Here is a 17,605-nt window from a genome sequence, read left to right on the forward strand (position 1 = left end):
TCCATTCAAAAAGGATTTAGTTCATATTTGTTCTCATCAATCTACATAAACCCTACAGCAAACCCTAACAACAAAGCTGAATCTTATCATCAAAAGATTTTTTTTTTCTTTTTTCTAGAAAGCATTCAGAGCCTCTCTGTCCCTCTCTCTGTCTCTCTCTCTGTCCCTCTCTCTGTCCCTCTCTGTCTCTCTCTCTGTCCCTCTCTCTGTCCCTCTCTCTGTCTCTCTCTCTGTCCCTCTCTCTGTCCCTCTCTCTGTCTCTCTCTCTGTCCCTCTCTCTGTCCCTCTCTCTGTCCCTCTCTCTGTCTCTCTCTCTGTCCCTCTCTCTGTCTCTCTCTCTGTCTCTCTCTCTGTCCCTCTCTCTGTCCCTCTATCTGTCTCTCTCTCTGTCCCTCTCTCTGTCTCTCTCTCTGTCCCTCTCTCTGGCTCTCTCTCTGTCCCTCTCTCTGTCCCTCTCTCTGTCTCTCTCTCTGTCCCTCTCTCTGTCCCTCTCTCTGTCTCTCTCTCTGTCCCTCTCTCTGTCCCTCTCTCTGTCTCTCTCTCTGTCCCTCTCTCTGTCCCTCTCTCTGTCTCTCTCTCTGTCCCTCTCTCTGTCCCTCTCTCTGGCTCTCTCTCTGTCCCTCTCTCTGGCTCTCTCTCTGTCTCTCTCTCTGTCCCTCTCTCTGGCTCTCTCTCTGTCTCTCTCTCTGTCCCTCTCTCTGTCCCTCTCTCTGTCCCTCTCTGTCTCATGCTCTCTCTCCCCCCCCCTTCATATTAAGTACTGATTTTTCTTTGGGAGTGATTATGGCCTCATGACTACAAGTTGGCTCTGTATGTATATTTTTCGGCTTCATATTTGAATCAGATATCCAGTATGACTCTAAATACCATACATACACTATGAATACAATAACCTGTTGTGTATAGTTTCAGTCTTCACAAACTTGAGAAACTATGGAAGCAAATCAGTGGCACGTTTTGAATTTTAAAAGGCACTGAATACTTAGTATTGCAATTTAAAGACCACCGAATTTGTTGGTTTTGAATTCAGGGATGCCTTACCGATTCTTGGTATTCCGAATGTTGCAATCAGATTTTTAAATATTATTTATATATATGTATACATATATATAATTTCTGATTGTGGTTGTCAGTTAAAGTATTAATCTTCGTCTTTGCTCCAGATAGGCAGTCAACAATCTATGCTCGCGCTTAACATAATATATTTGCCATGATGTCATGAACGTTTTTAAGAAAAATCAAATCTGTTTCAAAATAACTGGAATAAACTATATTAACAACATTTTATGTATGTGTGACAACCGTTTGCTAAACTTGCTACAACAGGGCAGGCAACTCAAGCCAGTTCTCCCTATGGCTCATTCAGCTCAATGTAAATCGGCTATCGGCCAATGTGAACTTTTGTGCTCGTGCCCTGTTAGTATCGGCGAGCACATTTGCAGGCAACTTTTATTAACGTGAGCAAATAAATGGGGTGCTAGTTTATCAATTTCGGATTGGTTTCAAACTTAGCAAAAATCCAGAAAAATTATTATATGAAAAAGCTCGTAGTATGAGCCAGGTTCGAGAATCGAACAAAAATTATTGGGGGAGATAGTTTTGTAAATGTTGACTGGAGTTAATAGAATAAAAACGACCGGAAGAGTCGGAAACCTAACCGTAAATGCAATATCACCTACATCCACCGGGGCCGTTGCTTCAAGCCGAGGGGCGAGGGGTGGGGGCTTGGTTCGTATCATAGAGTTAGGGTTGGGGGCCAACCCTCTATTCGTTCCACTTGCTCCACAGCTCCAGTGTTATGGTAGCCGTTCTTTGAATCAATTCCATTCAGTGTCTTCAATCCATTTTATAGATCTTACAACTTTTGATTGTTGTAAAGGTTGCTTTGTTTGAAAGCTATTCTGCGTGCTTATGTAAGATACACATTTAGTTGTGCACGTTTGATGTATTGTGCAATGGGTTACCTATTCTCTAAACCACAAGGGGGCGTTTGTACCTCTATCCAACCACCAAGCTGCTAGCTGGGGTAATTTAAGCGTAAAATACTTTGTACGTTTTGGCTGACACTCCTTCTCTTAAGCAGCGAATACCACATTTTAAGCATGATAACGTTTTCTCGTGAATTCTCCCAACAACAATGCTGCTTATTTTTATACAAATGTGTAGTTAATAACTCAATCGATGTGACGGGGATTTTTCCACTCTTACATTGTTAGATTATACATTTTCTCATAGATTATTTTGTGGTACAGTGAAACGTCCAATCACATTTTGATTTAAGAATAGGGACGGAATGTTTTATAAATATAAATTATTGTCCGCCCGAGATTACCAAGAGACGCTGCTGGGGCCGCCTACCACTGACAGCTGAACTGGAACCTCAAAGTTGTGCCGCAAAGCGGCAGAACTGGGCACAGTTGCATGTTGCTTCTGACTACTGTACGAGCATGGATGTAAAGAAAAGGCGTTCATTTAATTAGAATATTCCCATAGCCTTTTAACAACTGTGGAAAAAAAGTGATTAGGCTACATTGAACGGAAAACGAAAATAGAATGTACCGTGGGTTTTCAATTCCAGTTCTTGCGGAGCGAAGTCGAAACAAGGAGCGTCTGAAGGCAAATTTAGCCGGGTTATGTGAGTTGGAATTGCTTAAACAACGGCAGGAGTGCCTGGTGTTGGGTGCACTGTCGCTCGGGGATACTGTTCACTGCCCCGACGTTTGGCAGCCCGCTCGGTATAACTCAGATAAACCATGCTCCAAGAACGACCATCGGTGTCAGCCGGTAAGAAATATTTTACTGGGAATCATACTTTTCTCAGTCCTTTATGAATAGCATAACCTACGTATGAGCACGCCTCTTAAATCATACATGTTGCTGTGTTGCCTTCAAACTCTCATCTTGTCGTTGATATGAATGAATGTAGATATTTGGGTCCAAGGTGCCCCGCGGTGCAGAATGATCGTGACAATGTTGGTGTATCCAGTAGGTAGATTGCCGACATTCTCAGCACACCTTTGTAATAACTTTTATCGTCAGTCAAGTAACTGTCCATGTCATTTAAACCTTCAGTTGTGATTAAGACACATGCTCTCTAACAATGTCCGACACTGACTTTTACATTTGTAGGCCTAACATGTGTTTTATTGATTGGGTGTAATCGAAAAGTTTATTTCTTGAACAAGAATGTACGCTCGGCCTACAAGTTGCATTTAGACCATGGATTAGCCGTTTGGTTAGCCCAGTTTCACCCTCACCAAGCCTAGCTGCAGTAAGCTCTGCAGCGGTCTTGGGTGGTCCATCGTAATGCAGAACTGGCAACCATTCCAGGAGTTTGTCTCACGCGGCTCTGCTTGTGCCTCTCCTCTAAACCAAAGGCTGTCTTATGGGCTGTTGGTAAAGAGGAGTTAAGTAGAGTTGTAATAATAAATAATACATTTTTTAAATGCCTGTGACACCAAAATGGACGTTTCACGTAATTAACCCCCATATGGGGCGAAGTGGGAAATTGGGAAATTGTTCAAATTCTTCAACATATGGATTTAAATCTAACATGTAACCACAGTTTTTCATACTAACATACGCCTCAATCTAGTTATCAAAGAAAAAAGGGTTTTAAAGGAAATATAAAATAACGACTTGGCAATTTGATGGCCATTGTAGATAAATGTCACAGTGTTTGCAAAATGTGTGTGTGTGAGCAGACTGCCAGGTTCATTCTTGTGGATGGGTTAGGGTTAGGGTGCTGAAAGCAATCTGACATCAGACAACAGCTGTGAAAGCAATGCCCTAGCTGCAAAACAACTGTGTGTCAAAGTTTCTCTGTATACTGATTGGAATAGTTTATGATTTAGAAATTAACGAAATAATTCGATCTGTGTTAAACCTTTTAACATTGCTGGTCAATTTGAAATTCTTTAATTGGTTAGATTATAAGTGTTTCTTGGGGTGGTGGACTGTACTGTAAGAACCCCCAGAATGCAGCTGTGTAGCCATGTTTCCAGGGCCTCCTGGTGAAGTACACTGTGTATGCTTTCTAATCCTGGCTCTGATGGGAAACACAGTGGGTTGTCAAGATTGAGTGTAGAGTCAGAGCAGGGGGTGAAATAGTGTGGGGGGGGGGATTTCCATGGATTTCAACCTTCCCTTCCAGTAAGATCCATGGGGTTTAGCTGGGTCGCCTGGGTCGAGATGAGCTATGCTTGAGCTGCTTGGCTACGAGGTGGAAAACCTAGGAACTCTAAATGAACCTGCTAGATAGACAGTTATCAAAGAACATATATTGTTCTTCTGTGCTGTTAGCACGCCTCCCAGCAAGCAATGGCATAGAGTGTTAATTATTGATGCAAACAAAAGGTTTGATAGCCAAGGATTCCTGTGGGAGGTTTGAGAGGAGTGAGTGACTGGATGGGAAGTTTGTGTGGTGAGTGGCTACACAGCTGCTACCATTTTGTGTTCCATGGACAGGAAGTGTGCTGGGTAGGTGGGTAAGAGGATGGGTAAGAGGATGATTTGGTGAAAGATACAGGAATCATTGATTAAATCTTTGATTTGGGTTACTGTTGGAGAAAGGAAATGTCTTGATTTCATGGGTGTTTGTATGTGTGCATGTGTTTGTGTCTTTGTGCATATGTGACTGTGTGTGTGCATGCGGACATGGCTGTGCATGCATTTGTTTATGATTTTTATCAAATCTAAATGATTCAGCAAAATAATCAACTCATTCAATGTTGCTCAATTTAGCAGCATCATCCTGACTCATAGGTCTCATGACTATACTGTGTTTTGATGGAGAAGAATATAGTAACTTAATGAATTGTCCACATTCTACTGTTGATAGTTTTTTCAGTATTTTCATATATATTTACTATCTACCATTTGGTCCAGAGTCCAAGGGAAATAAAGTGTTACCCCAATTATGAGAGAATCATTTACCTATTTAATAAAAAGCACTATCATGTGCTGTTACATTCCAAAATGTTTTGGTCTATTGGCTGAGGTTCTCATCTTGGAATGGGATTGAGTGTGGTCTTTCTGTAGCTAGACCTCTCTAGGCTATGGAAAGGTCTGTAGGCTATGGAGGGGTCTGGTCATTGGGATTATATACAGCTCCCCCTCTCAGTGTAAGTGTGTGCGTTCAGGGGAAACAAGTATCCATTGATGCAGTGTGGTCTCATGAGTTGCTCCTGAACCTACACACAGGCCCTTTCATCCAATACATGCCTGACATTAGTTTCTCAACACACACTCACTCATACTCACACACAAATGTGAAACTAACTCATGAACATATATCACATATGTGAACATATTTTAATTTCAAACATCAGAATTGAACAGCCTAACAGTCGGTCCACTACAAGTTAGACAGACCCTTTTATACTGTATGTATTTAAATGCTATGTATATGTTAATGCAGGACTTGATTTGACTCCTTTTTGTGAAAATAAAGAAATGCTCATGAGTCATGTGTGTAGTCAATAAGTTCACATCCCTGTTCGTCACATTTTGGCGCTTCTGTGGCCAAACCCCCCAGCATTTTGCGTACTACATTGATGTGGGATTTAGGGTTATGGTTTGGGTAATTATGATTAGAAATGGGGTCAGGTGTATGGCAAGGGTTATGGTCTGGTTAAGTTTAATATGCTGAAAGTTCTTCCCATGGGGCTATATATGACACATTTAGACTGAGAAGAGGCATGTACAGTATATACTGAAATCAGTTTAAAAGATTTGTATTCATCATTTTAAATATGAGGTCCTTGCTGGCCTTTGCTCTCTGTTTCAACCACATAATGATGAAGCACAAATGCTAGTAACCACCCTCATCATACAACAGCCTCTCCCTCTCCCTCCTCTCTGGCCCTCATGCCCCAGGGCCTTCGCGGGTCTTACTGGGGGCTGATGGCCTTCCTGGAGCGCCAGGTAGATGTGCTGAGGGTGGATACCAGCCCCGCAGAGCCCCCCATGCACAGCTTAGGTAAGATCTCCAACACAATATATCGGATCACATTCACAATAAATTTACTTACAAACCCATTGTGGACCCATTTTTCCTAATTAAGATACATTCTGTAAAGAAGACCAATGAATAGTCACAGAAAGTACAACAAAAGGAACCAGTTGTGTCTTTCAAAGTTCTTGTTTTTTGAAGCGCAGTGAGCAAAAAATAACTATGTTCACCAGCAGTAAATTGATTTAACTTCTGAAGGGTCTCTAGATTAGACAAATATTAGTATTTTGTGTGTATGATCTGCACTGGAAGAAATTAATCTGGGTCATCAACCTTTGCTGTTTTGATCATGGTCTTGTTTGTGTGTATTTATGGTTTGCGTGTATTCTTGCAGATTTCAATGAACTGAGTGAAGGCATGAGAAGAGAAATGCTTATGCTCTACGCCAACAACAGAGAAATGCTCTACGCCAACAACAGAGAAATGCTCGACGCCAACAACAGAGAAATGCTCGACGCCAACAACAGACTAAAATCTGCTGGTGAGTGACGGCACACACACCATTTTGTTCTCTTACACTGAGTGTGTAAATCAGTAGGAATAATTTGGTAAAAGTGAGCAGCAGCCTTCTATCAGAACAGCATGGACTCACCGGGGTATGGACTCAAGGGTTAGTGTTTCTAACTTGAACTTTTCAAGGTGGAAGCATTCCACAGGTGCTGGTCCATGTTGACTCCAGTGCTTCCCACTGTTGTCATTTTGGAATCCAGTTTCACACCTGACTTTGTAAACCTGGAAGTTGGAGCTTCCGATGCCATCAGTGTTACAGTGAGCACATGTTTCTTTTCTGTATGTCTAGGGGAAGTTTCCATTGCCCCTCAGGATGGACAGCTAGACTCTCTGTGCCACACATCTGCCCTGCACTCTTTCCCAGTCCCATGTGCCTCTGGTAATGGGATCGCTGAGAAGGCCACGGAATGCCAAGAGGAGTCTTGGCCCTGTCTGCCCCAAGATGGACCTGGGAATGTGGAAGAGGATTTGGAGATGGTGATGGGGGAGATGAGGAAAAGCAAGCCTACAGAAGATTACTACTGCCAAGCCAAGAATGTGGAGACCTACATCCTGGGCCTGATCCACCGCAGCCCCATACCTTCACTGCTCAGGCCCAACAAGCCCCGCACAAGCCTGGTACACGATGGCATCACTGTGGTTCGGAAGAGCAGCTTCTGTTGCAAAGAAGGCCAGGACCTGCCCCTGAGCTGCAGAGCAGAGGGCCTGTCTCCCTGGGCTAGCAGCAGTTTGGACCAGGAACCCTATGAGCTAATGCCTCTGCATGAAGATGTTCATGTCAATCATCTTCACCAACAACAGCCACCACCACCCCTTCAGCCAGGTCGCTATCCCAGGACCAGAAAGCCTTCCCTGATCAACAACCCACACTCTGCCTCCCTGGACTGTCCACTCTCCTGCCGACCCACTGCCAATCAGGACCCCAGCAGCAGTGAGCCTGACTCACCCCATCACCACTCTCATCAGGCCCCTTCTTCACTGCCCCTGCCTGACCCAAAACTGGTAAATGCCCAGTACATCCCTGCCTATCCATGCCAGGCACCTACACGTTCATTTGCTCGTGCCGTACTCCACTCCCACCGACCCCCTGGAGGGCCGAAATCCAGCCAAAGTGCCTTTCCTCCAGAGAGAAGCAGCATCCAACAACAGCAGCAGCTTCCACCTCCACTCCAGATGCAGTCCAAGTCCAGAGGTGTACCCAAAAAATTTCGCTTTAGTGAGGAGAGACCTGCCTTCAAGAAGCCTGGGAAACGAGCATGCCGATCGCAGTCAGAGAACAGCCTTCTGGGTCAGAGAGGTGTGCCTGAGCACAAGTACAACACATTGGAAAAGGATGGAGGAAGTGGACTTGGAGGAGGAGAAGGAAGGGGAGGAGGAGGGGGAGAAGGAGGAGGTCGTGGAGGTCAAACCCGAGGGAAGAAGACTCAGCTAAGCAGTCGGGGTGGTAGTGCCAGTAGCTACCGACGCTGGCTTTCTACCTTGGAGTTGAGCCAGGATGAACAGCTGCCTGGCCTGCCTCTAGCTCCTGCTGCTGCCAGCCAGCTGGAAGCAGGAATCTCCAGGCGCAACCGTAAAGCAAGGCCTGGACCTCCGAGATGCGCCTACGCCGTCTCCCATCCTCCTCTCCACATGGAACACATGGAGAGGGAGCGGGCTCCCCTTGGCCAGCTTATAGATTGCTGCACCCTCCCAGACCACAGGGAGTCTGAGTCCAGCATCAGTGAGGCAGACTCCCCAGCCTCCAGCTCCCTCTCCAGCGACTCTGATGAGAGCAGTGGCTTCGTGTGGCCCCAGCAGCTGCACCTCCACCTGGCGCTCCCTTCTCCAGCAGGCCCTTCTAAAGGATCCCTGCAGCCCAAAGCCTTTGTCAAGATTAAAGCCTCGCATGCACTCAAGAAGAAGATCCTGCGCTTCCACACCGGCTCTCTCAAGGTCATGACTACAGTTTGACTCAAGGCCTGTGTGGAAAGCAGGGTTAGGAGACATCGCACATCCTTGTTGTATGATTTGCTGGACCACTGCAGTGTGAAAAATACAGTAGACTATGGACTATACAGCTAAAGGTTTGAAGGAACTTGAAGGAATTTCAGTGCTGCCACATTGATATCAGAAAGCAACTCACCAAAGAAACTGAGCTGACCACTGTTCCCTTATTGGCTCTGCTCTGACCCAATACATTTACATTTAGTCATTTAGCAGACGCTCTTATCCAGAGCGACTTACAGTAAGTACAGGGACATTCCCCCGAGGCAAGTAAGGTGAAGTGCCTTGCCCAAGGACACAACGTCATTTGGCACAGCGGGGAATCGATCCGGCAACCTTCTGATTACTAACCCGACTCCCTCACTGCTCAGCCATCTGACTCCCTGTATACAACAGTCTAAGAGACAAGGGTCTATAGCATGAGTTTGCTGTTGTATTGTACAGGTTGCCCAGGTTGTAGGTATGCATAATGAAACCACAGGCCTATTCCAAATGGAACTCCCTAAGACCCCTGACTCCTCAGATGAAAATGACTACAAAGATGAAGATGACTCCCTGACTCCTCAGATGAAGATGACTCCCTGACTACAAAGATGAAGATGACTCCCTGACTACAAAGATGAAGATGACTCCCTGACTACAAAGATGAAGATGACTCCCTGACTACAAAGATGAAGATGACGACTCTCGGACAAAACAGAACAGTGAAACTGCGTAATGTTTTAGGATGAACCTGTCCAGGGAATCAGACCATGTTTGATTATCTATCTTATGTCATGTATTTGTCCCGGAGACCCATTTAAAATTTTTGGGGTTTGGTAAGTTATACCATGTTACATGTGACAGTCTCATTTGCATTATTGACAAGTTGGTTAATAACAGCCTTTCCTTTTTTGTTATTGGTCCCATTTGCAAAATATAAGGCACTGTATATTCACATGCATTTTTAGTAAACAGACATTCCCCCATCCATTGGCCTCTTCCTTCATCCCTCCATCTCTCTCCTCAATCCCTCCATCTGGTTTAAGTTAAAGCCCTGTTCCCTCCAGGGCAAAGGACCTGGAATATGTTCTAGAAGCAGAGAAAGACAGGAGAGTAAGAGAGGAGAAGGGGAGGAGGAGAAGGAAGGGGGAGGAGCATGACCAGTCTGCAATGGGCTGGAGGAGGAAATCCAAACCATAAAACCGAAAACAAACAGAGAGGCCAAAGGGAGAAAAAAAAGTACAGAGTGAAGCTGAAAGGAGTCAGCAAGCACATCTGGCTTTGCTTATGGACAAGCAGGAAAACAAACATGGAGAGCAAGATGGCATCGTGACAGTGGTTGAAAATGGAGAAAGGAAAGCACTTGGTCGGAGTGATTGACCTATTTTCTAAATTTCTTTCTTTTGTATTGCTTTCTTAGTCTTGCTTTTAACTATGATGAGTTTGCACTTGGTGTAGCCTGCTCTCTCTCTCAGCTTTGCTCTCTCTCTCTCCTCACCCCTGTATCCTCTCTCTAATCACCCCTGTTCCCTCTCTCTCAGCTCTACTCTCTCTCTCTCTCTCTATCCTCACCCGCTCCCTCTCACTCTCTGAGCTCTGCTCTCTCTCTCCTTACCCCTGTTCTCTCTCGCTCTCTCTCTCGCTCTCTTTCTCTCAGCTCACTCACCACTGTTCTCTGTCTCTCGCTCTACGCTTGCTAATTTGTTCATCTCCCGACTGTGTCTTAGGGTACGAGTCTTTGGATCATATTTCACGTAACCTGCATAGGCTCAAAAGAGGAAACAGAGAGGATTTGTTTACCTCATTCACTTTCGCGTGACTGATTTAGTATAGTACGACATGAATGAGATTTGTTCACAATTGATACTTACAGGTTTTGTTATTTTTACTTTTCTTACAGTTAAGAGCAGTGTAATTGTTTGCCGTGATAATGAAATGCTAGTGTGATAATAAATGACAGTTTCAAATCATACAAACTGACATGATGTATTGTATTTAATGCACAAGTTTTTCTTTTTAAAATATTATCTCAAATGTGCAATTCCCTTCTATTCTACTCAAATACATTTTGTCTGGTTTAGATGCACTAAGATTTCTTCCTGATGAAAAAATTATCCAAACACTCTTACTCCGAAGACACAGTCGGGAAATTAATAAATAATTTCTGTTTCCTCTACTGAGCCGCAACAGTCCCGATGCGCGGCCACAAGAAAAAGAAACAAATTGTTCACGAACGACACATCCCTGCTTTAGGGTTAACCCTAACCCTAACCCGAACGACACATCCCTGCTTTAGGGTTAACCCTAACCCTAACCCTAACGACACATCCCTGCTTTAGGGTTAACCCTAACGACACATCCCTGCTTTAGGGTTAACCCTAACCCTAACCCTAACGACACATCCCTGCTTTAGGGTTAACCCTAACCCTAACCCTAACGACACATCCCTGCTTTAGGGTTAACCCTAACCCTAACCCTAACGACACATCCCTGCTTTAGGGTTAACCCTAACCCTAACCCGAACGACACATCCCTGCTTTAGGGTTAACCCTAACGACACATCCCTGCTTTAGGGTTAACCCTAACCCTAACGACACATCCCTGCTTTAGGGTTAACCCTAACGACACATCCCTGCTTTAGGGTTAACCCTAACCCTAACCCTAACGACACATCCCTGCTTTAGGGTTAACCCTAACCCTAACCCTAACGACACATCCCTGCTTTAGGGTTAACCCTAACCCTAACCCTAACGACACATCCCTGCTTTAGGGTTAACCCTAACCCTAACCCTAACGACACATCCCTGCTTTAGGGTTAACCCTAACCCTAACCCTAACGACACATCCCTGCTTTTCAATACTGTTGATTTTGGGGCTTCCTGAAATGCTTCAAGTAATACAAAAACACAAACAAATGCTGATCCCAGGGACAAGTTCCATAAAGCACACTCAAAAATGGGGATTAAAGTCCCAAACCTGACACGAGTGAACGTAACAAATCAGTAGGGGATAAAGTTCCATAAAGCCCTGTTCTAGTTCATGCAATCAATCAACTAATTCGAGCCAGGTTCAAGTAGTCCAGATAATTGCTTGTGCACGCTATTCTTAAGCAGCCCGAGAGGTAGAACATGGATCATATCGATCCACCATGGCAGAAATACGCTTGAATGGCGTAAGATTTTAGATCCATTTCTGCCCTGGGAGAGCACAAGGCCTGCTCTCCTCCCTGGGTAATGTGTGAGAGAAAGCAGCTTCACCACAGGGTCAGGAGGATACTGCACACATCTATGGAGGCATAATTACCAGATATGTTTATTTCCAAGATGTATGCTAAAGTATTACAATTTAAGGAAAATATTAATGAGTTGTGTTTATTTATTTGTTTTCGTTGTTATGCCAACTCACAAACAACTGTGTTGCTGCAATTATTTAAAGCATTTTCTAAACACATTGTTTTCATAGATATTATGAAATAACATGATTTTTATCATATGTCCAGTAGCTTTAGTATCTCAAAACAATTTCAGGTGTTAAAGCTGCTAAAGTTCATGGTCTCCAGGGAGAAGAAGGATGCATTTTCAACATTCTTGTTCCAAAACAAAAGGCCAGCATTGCTAAAGTTAAAGTAGTCACAACAGGAAGGTTAGTGGGATGCCCAAGGTGCATGCTTGTAAACTCCTCATACTCTTTCATCAAATACTATGATTGGGTACATGGGATGAGACTAACATCTACTGGTCTTACTTTTCTTTTGTGACCATACAGTATAAGGATTGTCGGGAGTATGCAATGTGTCAAAGTGTCATGTGACGTCAGATGAACAAAGTGTCATGTGACATCAGATGAACAAAGTGTCATGTGACGTCAGAGTTCCTGCGTGGGTGAGCTGCTGTCTCTGCTCCTCTGGCTGGGGGGCGCTGCCTCGGGGCAGGGGGGCGCTGCCTCGGGGGAGGGGGGCGAGGGTGGAGGAGTCAGACGGGACAGGTCGAGCTGGCCTTGAGCTGGACCAATAGACTGCCTCCGAACAGCTGACCTGCACCAGGGGGAGGAACCAACAGCATTGTCACCAGGCTCACAAAATCGGTCAAGGAGATTGGTAGCAACTCTCAAATAATCTATTAACCATTATCTCTTCAGATATACCAAATAATAATGGTTGAGTTTTTTCTACTATATGCACAACTATTGACAATCTATAAAGACACACTTTGTTCAGTATTTTCAGTAATTATTTGTCTTGGGCTCACCTGTCTTCGGCCCCCATGTCTTCTGACTGCTCCCCACCAGAAGGGCTGTCTGTGCGGGGAAGGCTGTTCTCGTTGAAGGGATCCTCCTCCTCTTCCGGCCCGTCCAGAGACCAGCGCAGTTCCCCACTCTCCACCTCACTCATCTCAGTGGGCTCCACCACGATGGAGGGCAGCCGCTCCCTGCAGTGCAGCTCGCTGCCTGACTTTGAGTCTGACTCTGTGGCCACGGGAAACTCAGGAAAGATCTAGGTAGCAGTGGAAAGAGGGACAGTACTGTCACATGATGAAGGTAAAGAGATCAATGTGGTATGGCCTTCATTTACCCCCTTTCCACCAAAGTGAACCGGGAGCTAGTTCGGAGCTGGTGCTAGAGCCAGTTCGGAGCTGGTTCAAGAACGGAGCTTACTAAGAACCGGTTTGCTTTTCCACGGGCGAGAGCCACCACAGAGCCACGTCATTATGTCGCTGTATACGTCTCATATTTCCCAGCAACGCTAGCACGGTAGCGCCAAACACAAACACAACATCAACAATGGCGGACGTTTCGAAAAGTACAAATTAGCAGTTTCATCAATAAAATAAGCACATTTTCAGCAACTACACTGCCCACTTCGCGATACATTTTCATTCAGATTCTGATTTACAAGTACCGTTTAGCTGAAATATGAATTGTAAAAACTTAGAGCAATGGCGGCCAAAGCGTTTTGTTGGTCACGTAACCCCGCCCCAAGCGGTTCTTTATTGGTTTGTAAACTAGACCAGCTCCGAAGTGGTGCTCGTTGCGAACCACGTACGAACCACTTTTCCGGTTCCCTGTCTGTCGAAAGAGAAAGAACTGGTTCAGGATTAGGCACCGGCTCCGAACCGGCACCCAAAATGCGTTGGTGGAAAAGGGGTAACAGTGTGTGTACTGGAAAAACCTTCTCCGTTCTCTTTGGGCCTGGGGCCGGACCTTGTAAGGTTAGGGTTAGTGTACCGGGTTAGGGTTAGTGTACCGGGTTAGGGTAAGTGTTAGTGTACCGGGTTAGGGTTAGTGTACCTGGTAGGGTTAGTGTACCTGGTAGGGTTAGGGTTAGTGTACCTGGTAGGGTTAGTGTACCTGGTAGGGTTAAGGTTAGTGTACCTGGTAGGGTTAGTGTACCTGGTAGGGTTAGTGTACCTGGTAGGGTTAGGGTTAGTGTACCTGGTAGGGTTAGTGTACCTGGTAGGGTTAGGGTTAGTGTACCTGGTAGGCCCTGCTTCCTCTCCTCTGTCCTGGACTCTCCTCCATGGGTGAATCTGTTGGACCTGTGATGGTAATCACACTGTAGACAGACCAAAGAGCATTATTTAGTTCATTGATCACATATAAAACGATTTACAGACTATTTAAGTATATCATTCTTTGCATGTAGACACGCACGTTAGACACGTGGGAGTAGCTCAGTCTTTCCTCAAACACACCTTGACAGCCTACAAAACGCACCAAGATCAGCAAGCCTGATTATAGCCACAGGCCCGGTTTGTAGGGGTCATATTAGTGTTCCACGTCCTACAGTAGCTCTATAGCTGGACAGTGAATCATGAGTGTTCAGGGCTGGATTAAATTAGTCTCACCATGACATTAATCCCTGCTGTAAGACTATAATGAGGTAACAGACTTGCATGCTCAGTGACTTCTCACTTCTCAGGGATAGGGGGATGGAAGGGAAGTTAGTTAAAAATAATATCCAGTACACGAGTAAAACAACGTGGTTTTCCCTTGTTAGTGCTAAAACAGCTTATTGGAAACAAAATCTTCTCTGTACCAATTAACTCCAATACCCTGACAGTAGAAGAATCTGACACTAGCAGTGCTCAAAGAGAACAAATATTCATATTGTTTCACATAAAACAACACTGACTTGGACTGACATCCAATAATTCTAAATCAAAGAGCAACTTTACTAAAACAGCTTGTTCTATTCCTCCTTGTCCCGGTTACAGAACCACCAGGCTGGAGAGGAGAGCATTGAGCTCAGTCCCTCGTTCCTAACCCTCGTACCTAACTCAGGCACCAGACTCTTACCCCCACCAGACTCTTACCCACACCAGATTCTTACCCACACCAGACTCTTACCCAAACCAGATTCTTTTACACCATCTTACCTGTGAGGTGAAGCTGGGACTCGGCTGGCAGGGGTGCAGCTCATGTCTGTTCGGGCTTTGGTCCTGAGGCAGTAGATGAAAGAGTTGATGAGAGGAGGGAAGAGGCTGTAGCTGGTCTGCAGGGTCCTATTCAGAAATGTTAGAATGTGAACCAAATTTGTAGTTCAATGTCTTAATAAAACCAATGCAGAATCAACTAAAGAAATCTTCTTCAAAGCTTTATCTTTAGTTGTTCCTCTATTTCCTTTCTGTCAGTTTGCAACTCTATTTAGTTCTGGTTCACTTTCTACGGACCTTCTCATCTCCTTTTACCCTTTACATATGCATTGACACAAACAAGATCACATTCACGTTGTAACACGCAAGCCAGCTTTACTGACAGACAGCTTAATGCCACATTCAATTACCAACAAAGTGCTGATGTCCGCACACAGGCTGTGGCCTTAATGGACAAACTGTCGTGAGAGAGTTTTCTCTGACCACCCTGACCATCAAACTTTAAATCTATCAGATGTATATTGTCTGATGTATATGTCTATATTAGCCCAAAATTACAATGACCAGGCCTACATACTCTGGTAAATCCTTTGCCTTGTTTTTGGAAATATTCTGAAATATTGCTTTTGGCCACATGGTGGTGCTGGTATGTGGTATGGTTCAGCAGTGTTCAACTGTAATAATAACAATTCCCTCTCACATCTAAAACAGCCTTGCATAAATAAAGTTTGTTAAAGCCTCATAGACAATATACTGGTGAGAGTAATGTATCCTGTTGACAATTATTTATATATTTTAATTTATTTAGGAGTCTATAGAAGTATGTCCTCGCACTGTACAAAAGCCTGGTTACTCCCATGCTATTTGTGACCATGGTGATGATAGCCCTGTATATAGGCCCTGTGTGCCTGGCAACAACAGGACGACACTGCACCAGTTCCACGCTACACCTCAGTGACCCAGGGGACCAAGACTAGTAACTTAGGAGACCAGGGGACCAGGACTACTAACCTAGGAGACCAGGGGATCAGGACTATTGACCTAGGAGAGCAGGACTAGTAATTTAGGAGACCAGTGGACCAGTACTAGTAACTTAGGAGACCAGGGGACCAGGACTAGTAACCTAAGAGACCAGGACTAGCAACTTAGGAGACCAGGAGACCAGGACAAGTAACCTAAGAGACCAGGACTAGTAACTTAGGAGACCAGGAGACCAGGACAAGTAACCTAGGAGACCAGGGGACCAGCAGGACTAGTAACCTAGGAGACCAGGGGACCAGCAGGACTAGTAACCTAGGAGACCAGGGGACCAGGGTCTCCTAGGACTGCCTCCATCATGCGCTGAGCTATGATAGTGTTGTTGCCCAGGCAACAGAGGGTGGCGGCTCAGCACCAGTTCCTCAGGAAAACATTCCTCTTACTGCCTGCACAGTTTTGCTGCGGGCACACACACTCAGCCACACCACACACAAGCACACATTCCTAAAGAACAACACACAAATGCCAAGACACACTACATACTTTTAAGGGCAAAGATACTTGCAGACTTGCAAGTGCACACACACGGCACACATTTAGATTTTTTGGGGTTGCATGGAGAGAGTCAGGGTGGAGGGAGTCAGAGTGGAGGGAGAGGAGTCAGCATGGAGGGAGTCAGCATGGAGGGAGTCAGGGTGGAGGCAGTCAGCATGGAGAGAGTCAGGGTGGAGGGAGTCAGGGTGGAGGGAGAGGAATCAGCATGGAGGGAGTCAGGGTGGAGGCAGTCAGCATGGAGAGAGTCAGGGTGGAGGGAGTCAGGGTGGAGGGAGTCAGGGAGTCAGAGTGGAGGGAGTCAGAGTGGAGGGAGTCAGAGTGGAGGGAGTCATGGAGGAGGGAGTCAGGGTGGAGGGAGAGGAATCAGCATGGAGGGAGTCAGGGTGGAGGGAGTCAGCATGGAGAGAGTCAGGGTGGAGGGAGTCAGGGAGGAGGGAGTCAGGGTGGAGGGAGAGGAATCAGCATGGAGGGAGTCAGAGTGGAGGGAGTCAGCATGGAGAGAGTCAAGGTGGAGGGAGTCAGGGTGGAGGGAGTCAGGGTGGAGGGAGTCAAGGTGGAGGGAGTCAGAGCAGAGGGAGAAGAGTCAGGGCTGGATTCAGGAAGACAAAGTAAGCAAAAGATGAAATGGAGGGACAGTCAGCAAGAATTAGCACATTCTCATAAAACACAAGAAAGATTTTATGGGCTCTATAGTTACAGTTCTTCTTTTTTAATCTCATTAAGTGTTATTAGACAAGAAGAGGAGAAATTAGAGTAGAAATGGTAACACTGATGACAAATCACTTTTAGGACTGAACACAAAGAAGTGTGTATTGACCGAGCAGAGTTCAGGGAGACACACCAAAAAAGGTCTGGAATCAGAACAGCAGACGCAGCTCAGCCCCGTAGAGACAGAAGAATAAGGAGAGAGAGGAGCAGCAGAGAGAGAGAGAGAGAGAGAGAGAGAGAGAGAGAGAGAGAGAGAGAGAGAGAGAGAGAGAGAGGAGAGAGAGAGAGAGAGAGAGAGAGAGAGGAGAGAGAGAGAGAGAGAGAGAGAGAGAGAGAGAGAGAGAGAGAGAGAGAGAGAGAGAGAGAGAGATGCATACACAGTCAAACAGGAAGAGCAAGTCCGGGGTTAAATAGTGAGTCAAGAGACAGGTGGAAGGAGACAGTGAGATGAGAGCAGAGAGACAGGTGGAAGGAGACAGAGTGAGCCAAGAGCAGAGAGACAGGT

The 17,605-nt window shown here is 45.4% G+C and overlaps 2 protein-coding genes across 4 annotated transcripts; one reads left to right on the forward strand and one right to left on the reverse strand.

Annotated features, from left to right (window-relative positions):
- The first annotated feature begins 2,327 nt into the window (after positions 1 to 2,327).
- Positions 2,328 to 8,788, forward strand: dact3a (dishevelled-binding antagonist of beta-catenin 3a). Of its 3 annotated transcripts, none has more exons than XM_047043316.1 (4): positions 2,328 to 2,784; positions 5,878 to 5,980; positions 6,348 to 6,494; positions 6,813 to 8,788. In XM_047043316.1, the coding sequence occupies exons 1-4, from the start codon at positions 2,554 to 2,556 to the stop codon at positions 8,471 to 8,473; spliced, it is 2,142 nt and encodes a 713-aa protein (XP_046899272.1). In that variant the 5' UTR covers positions 2,328 to 2,553; the 3' UTR covers positions 8,474 to 8,788. The 3 variants fall into 3 exon arrangements, with proteins under 3 accessions (XP_046899272.1, XP_046899273.1, XP_046899274.1); XM_047043317.1 differs by having other exon boundaries at positions 2,673 to 2,784; positions 5,840 to 5,980; XM_047043318.1 differs by lacking the exon at positions 5,878 to 5,980 and having other exon boundaries at positions 2,673 to 2,784.
- A 2,480-nt stretch (positions 8,789 to 11,268) lies between these two features.
- Positions 11,269 to 16,458, reverse strand: si:ch1073-303d10.1 (protein LBH-like). The gene is made up of 4 exons (XM_047043186.1): positions 14,863 to 16,458; positions 13,961 to 14,039; positions 12,736 to 12,980; positions 11,269 to 12,521 (listed from the first exon to the last, which is right to left on the reverse strand). Exons 1-4 carry the CDS (start codon positions 14,904 to 14,906, stop codon positions 12,353 to 12,355), a joined length of 537 nt encoding a protein of 178 aa, XP_046899142.1. The 5' UTR covers positions 14,907 to 16,458; the 3' UTR covers positions 11,269 to 12,352.
- Positions 16,459 to 17,605: the final 1,147 nt, after the last annotated feature.

The sequence above is a fragment of the Hypomesus transpacificus genome, chromosome 20 (assembly GCF_021917145.1).
Source record: "Hypomesus transpacificus isolate Combined female chromosome 20, fHypTra1, whole genome shotgun sequence".
Lineage (NCBI taxonomy): Eukaryota > Metazoa > Chordata > Actinopteri > Osmeriformes > Osmeridae > Hypomesus > Hypomesus transpacificus.

Coding starts and splice junctions, on each gene's coding strand:
- si:ch1073-303d10.1 (XM_047043186.1), bottom strand. CDS start 14,906: ATGAGCTGCACCCCTGCCAGCCGAGTCCCAGCTTCACCTCACAG. Junction 14,040..14,862: donor GTCCCAGCTTCACCTCACAG/GTAAGATGGTGT, acceptor GTCTGTCTACAG/TGTGATTACCATCACAGGTC. Junction 12,522..12,735: donor GACATGGGGGCCGAAGACAG/GTGAGCCCAAGA, acceptor CCCCTGGTGCAG/GTCAGCTGTTCGGAGGCAGT.
- dact3a (XM_047043316.1), top strand. CDS start 2,554: ATGTACCGTGGGTTTTCAATTCCAGTTCTTGCGGAGCGAAGTCGAAAC. Junction 5,981..6,347: donor GCCCCCCATGCACAGCTTAG/GTAAGATCTCCA, acceptor GTATTCTTGCAG/ATTTCAATGAACTGAGTGAA. Junction 6,495..6,812: donor CAACAGACTAAAATCTGCTG/GTGAGTGACGGC, acceptor CTGTATGTCTAG/GGGAAGTTTCCATTGCCCCT.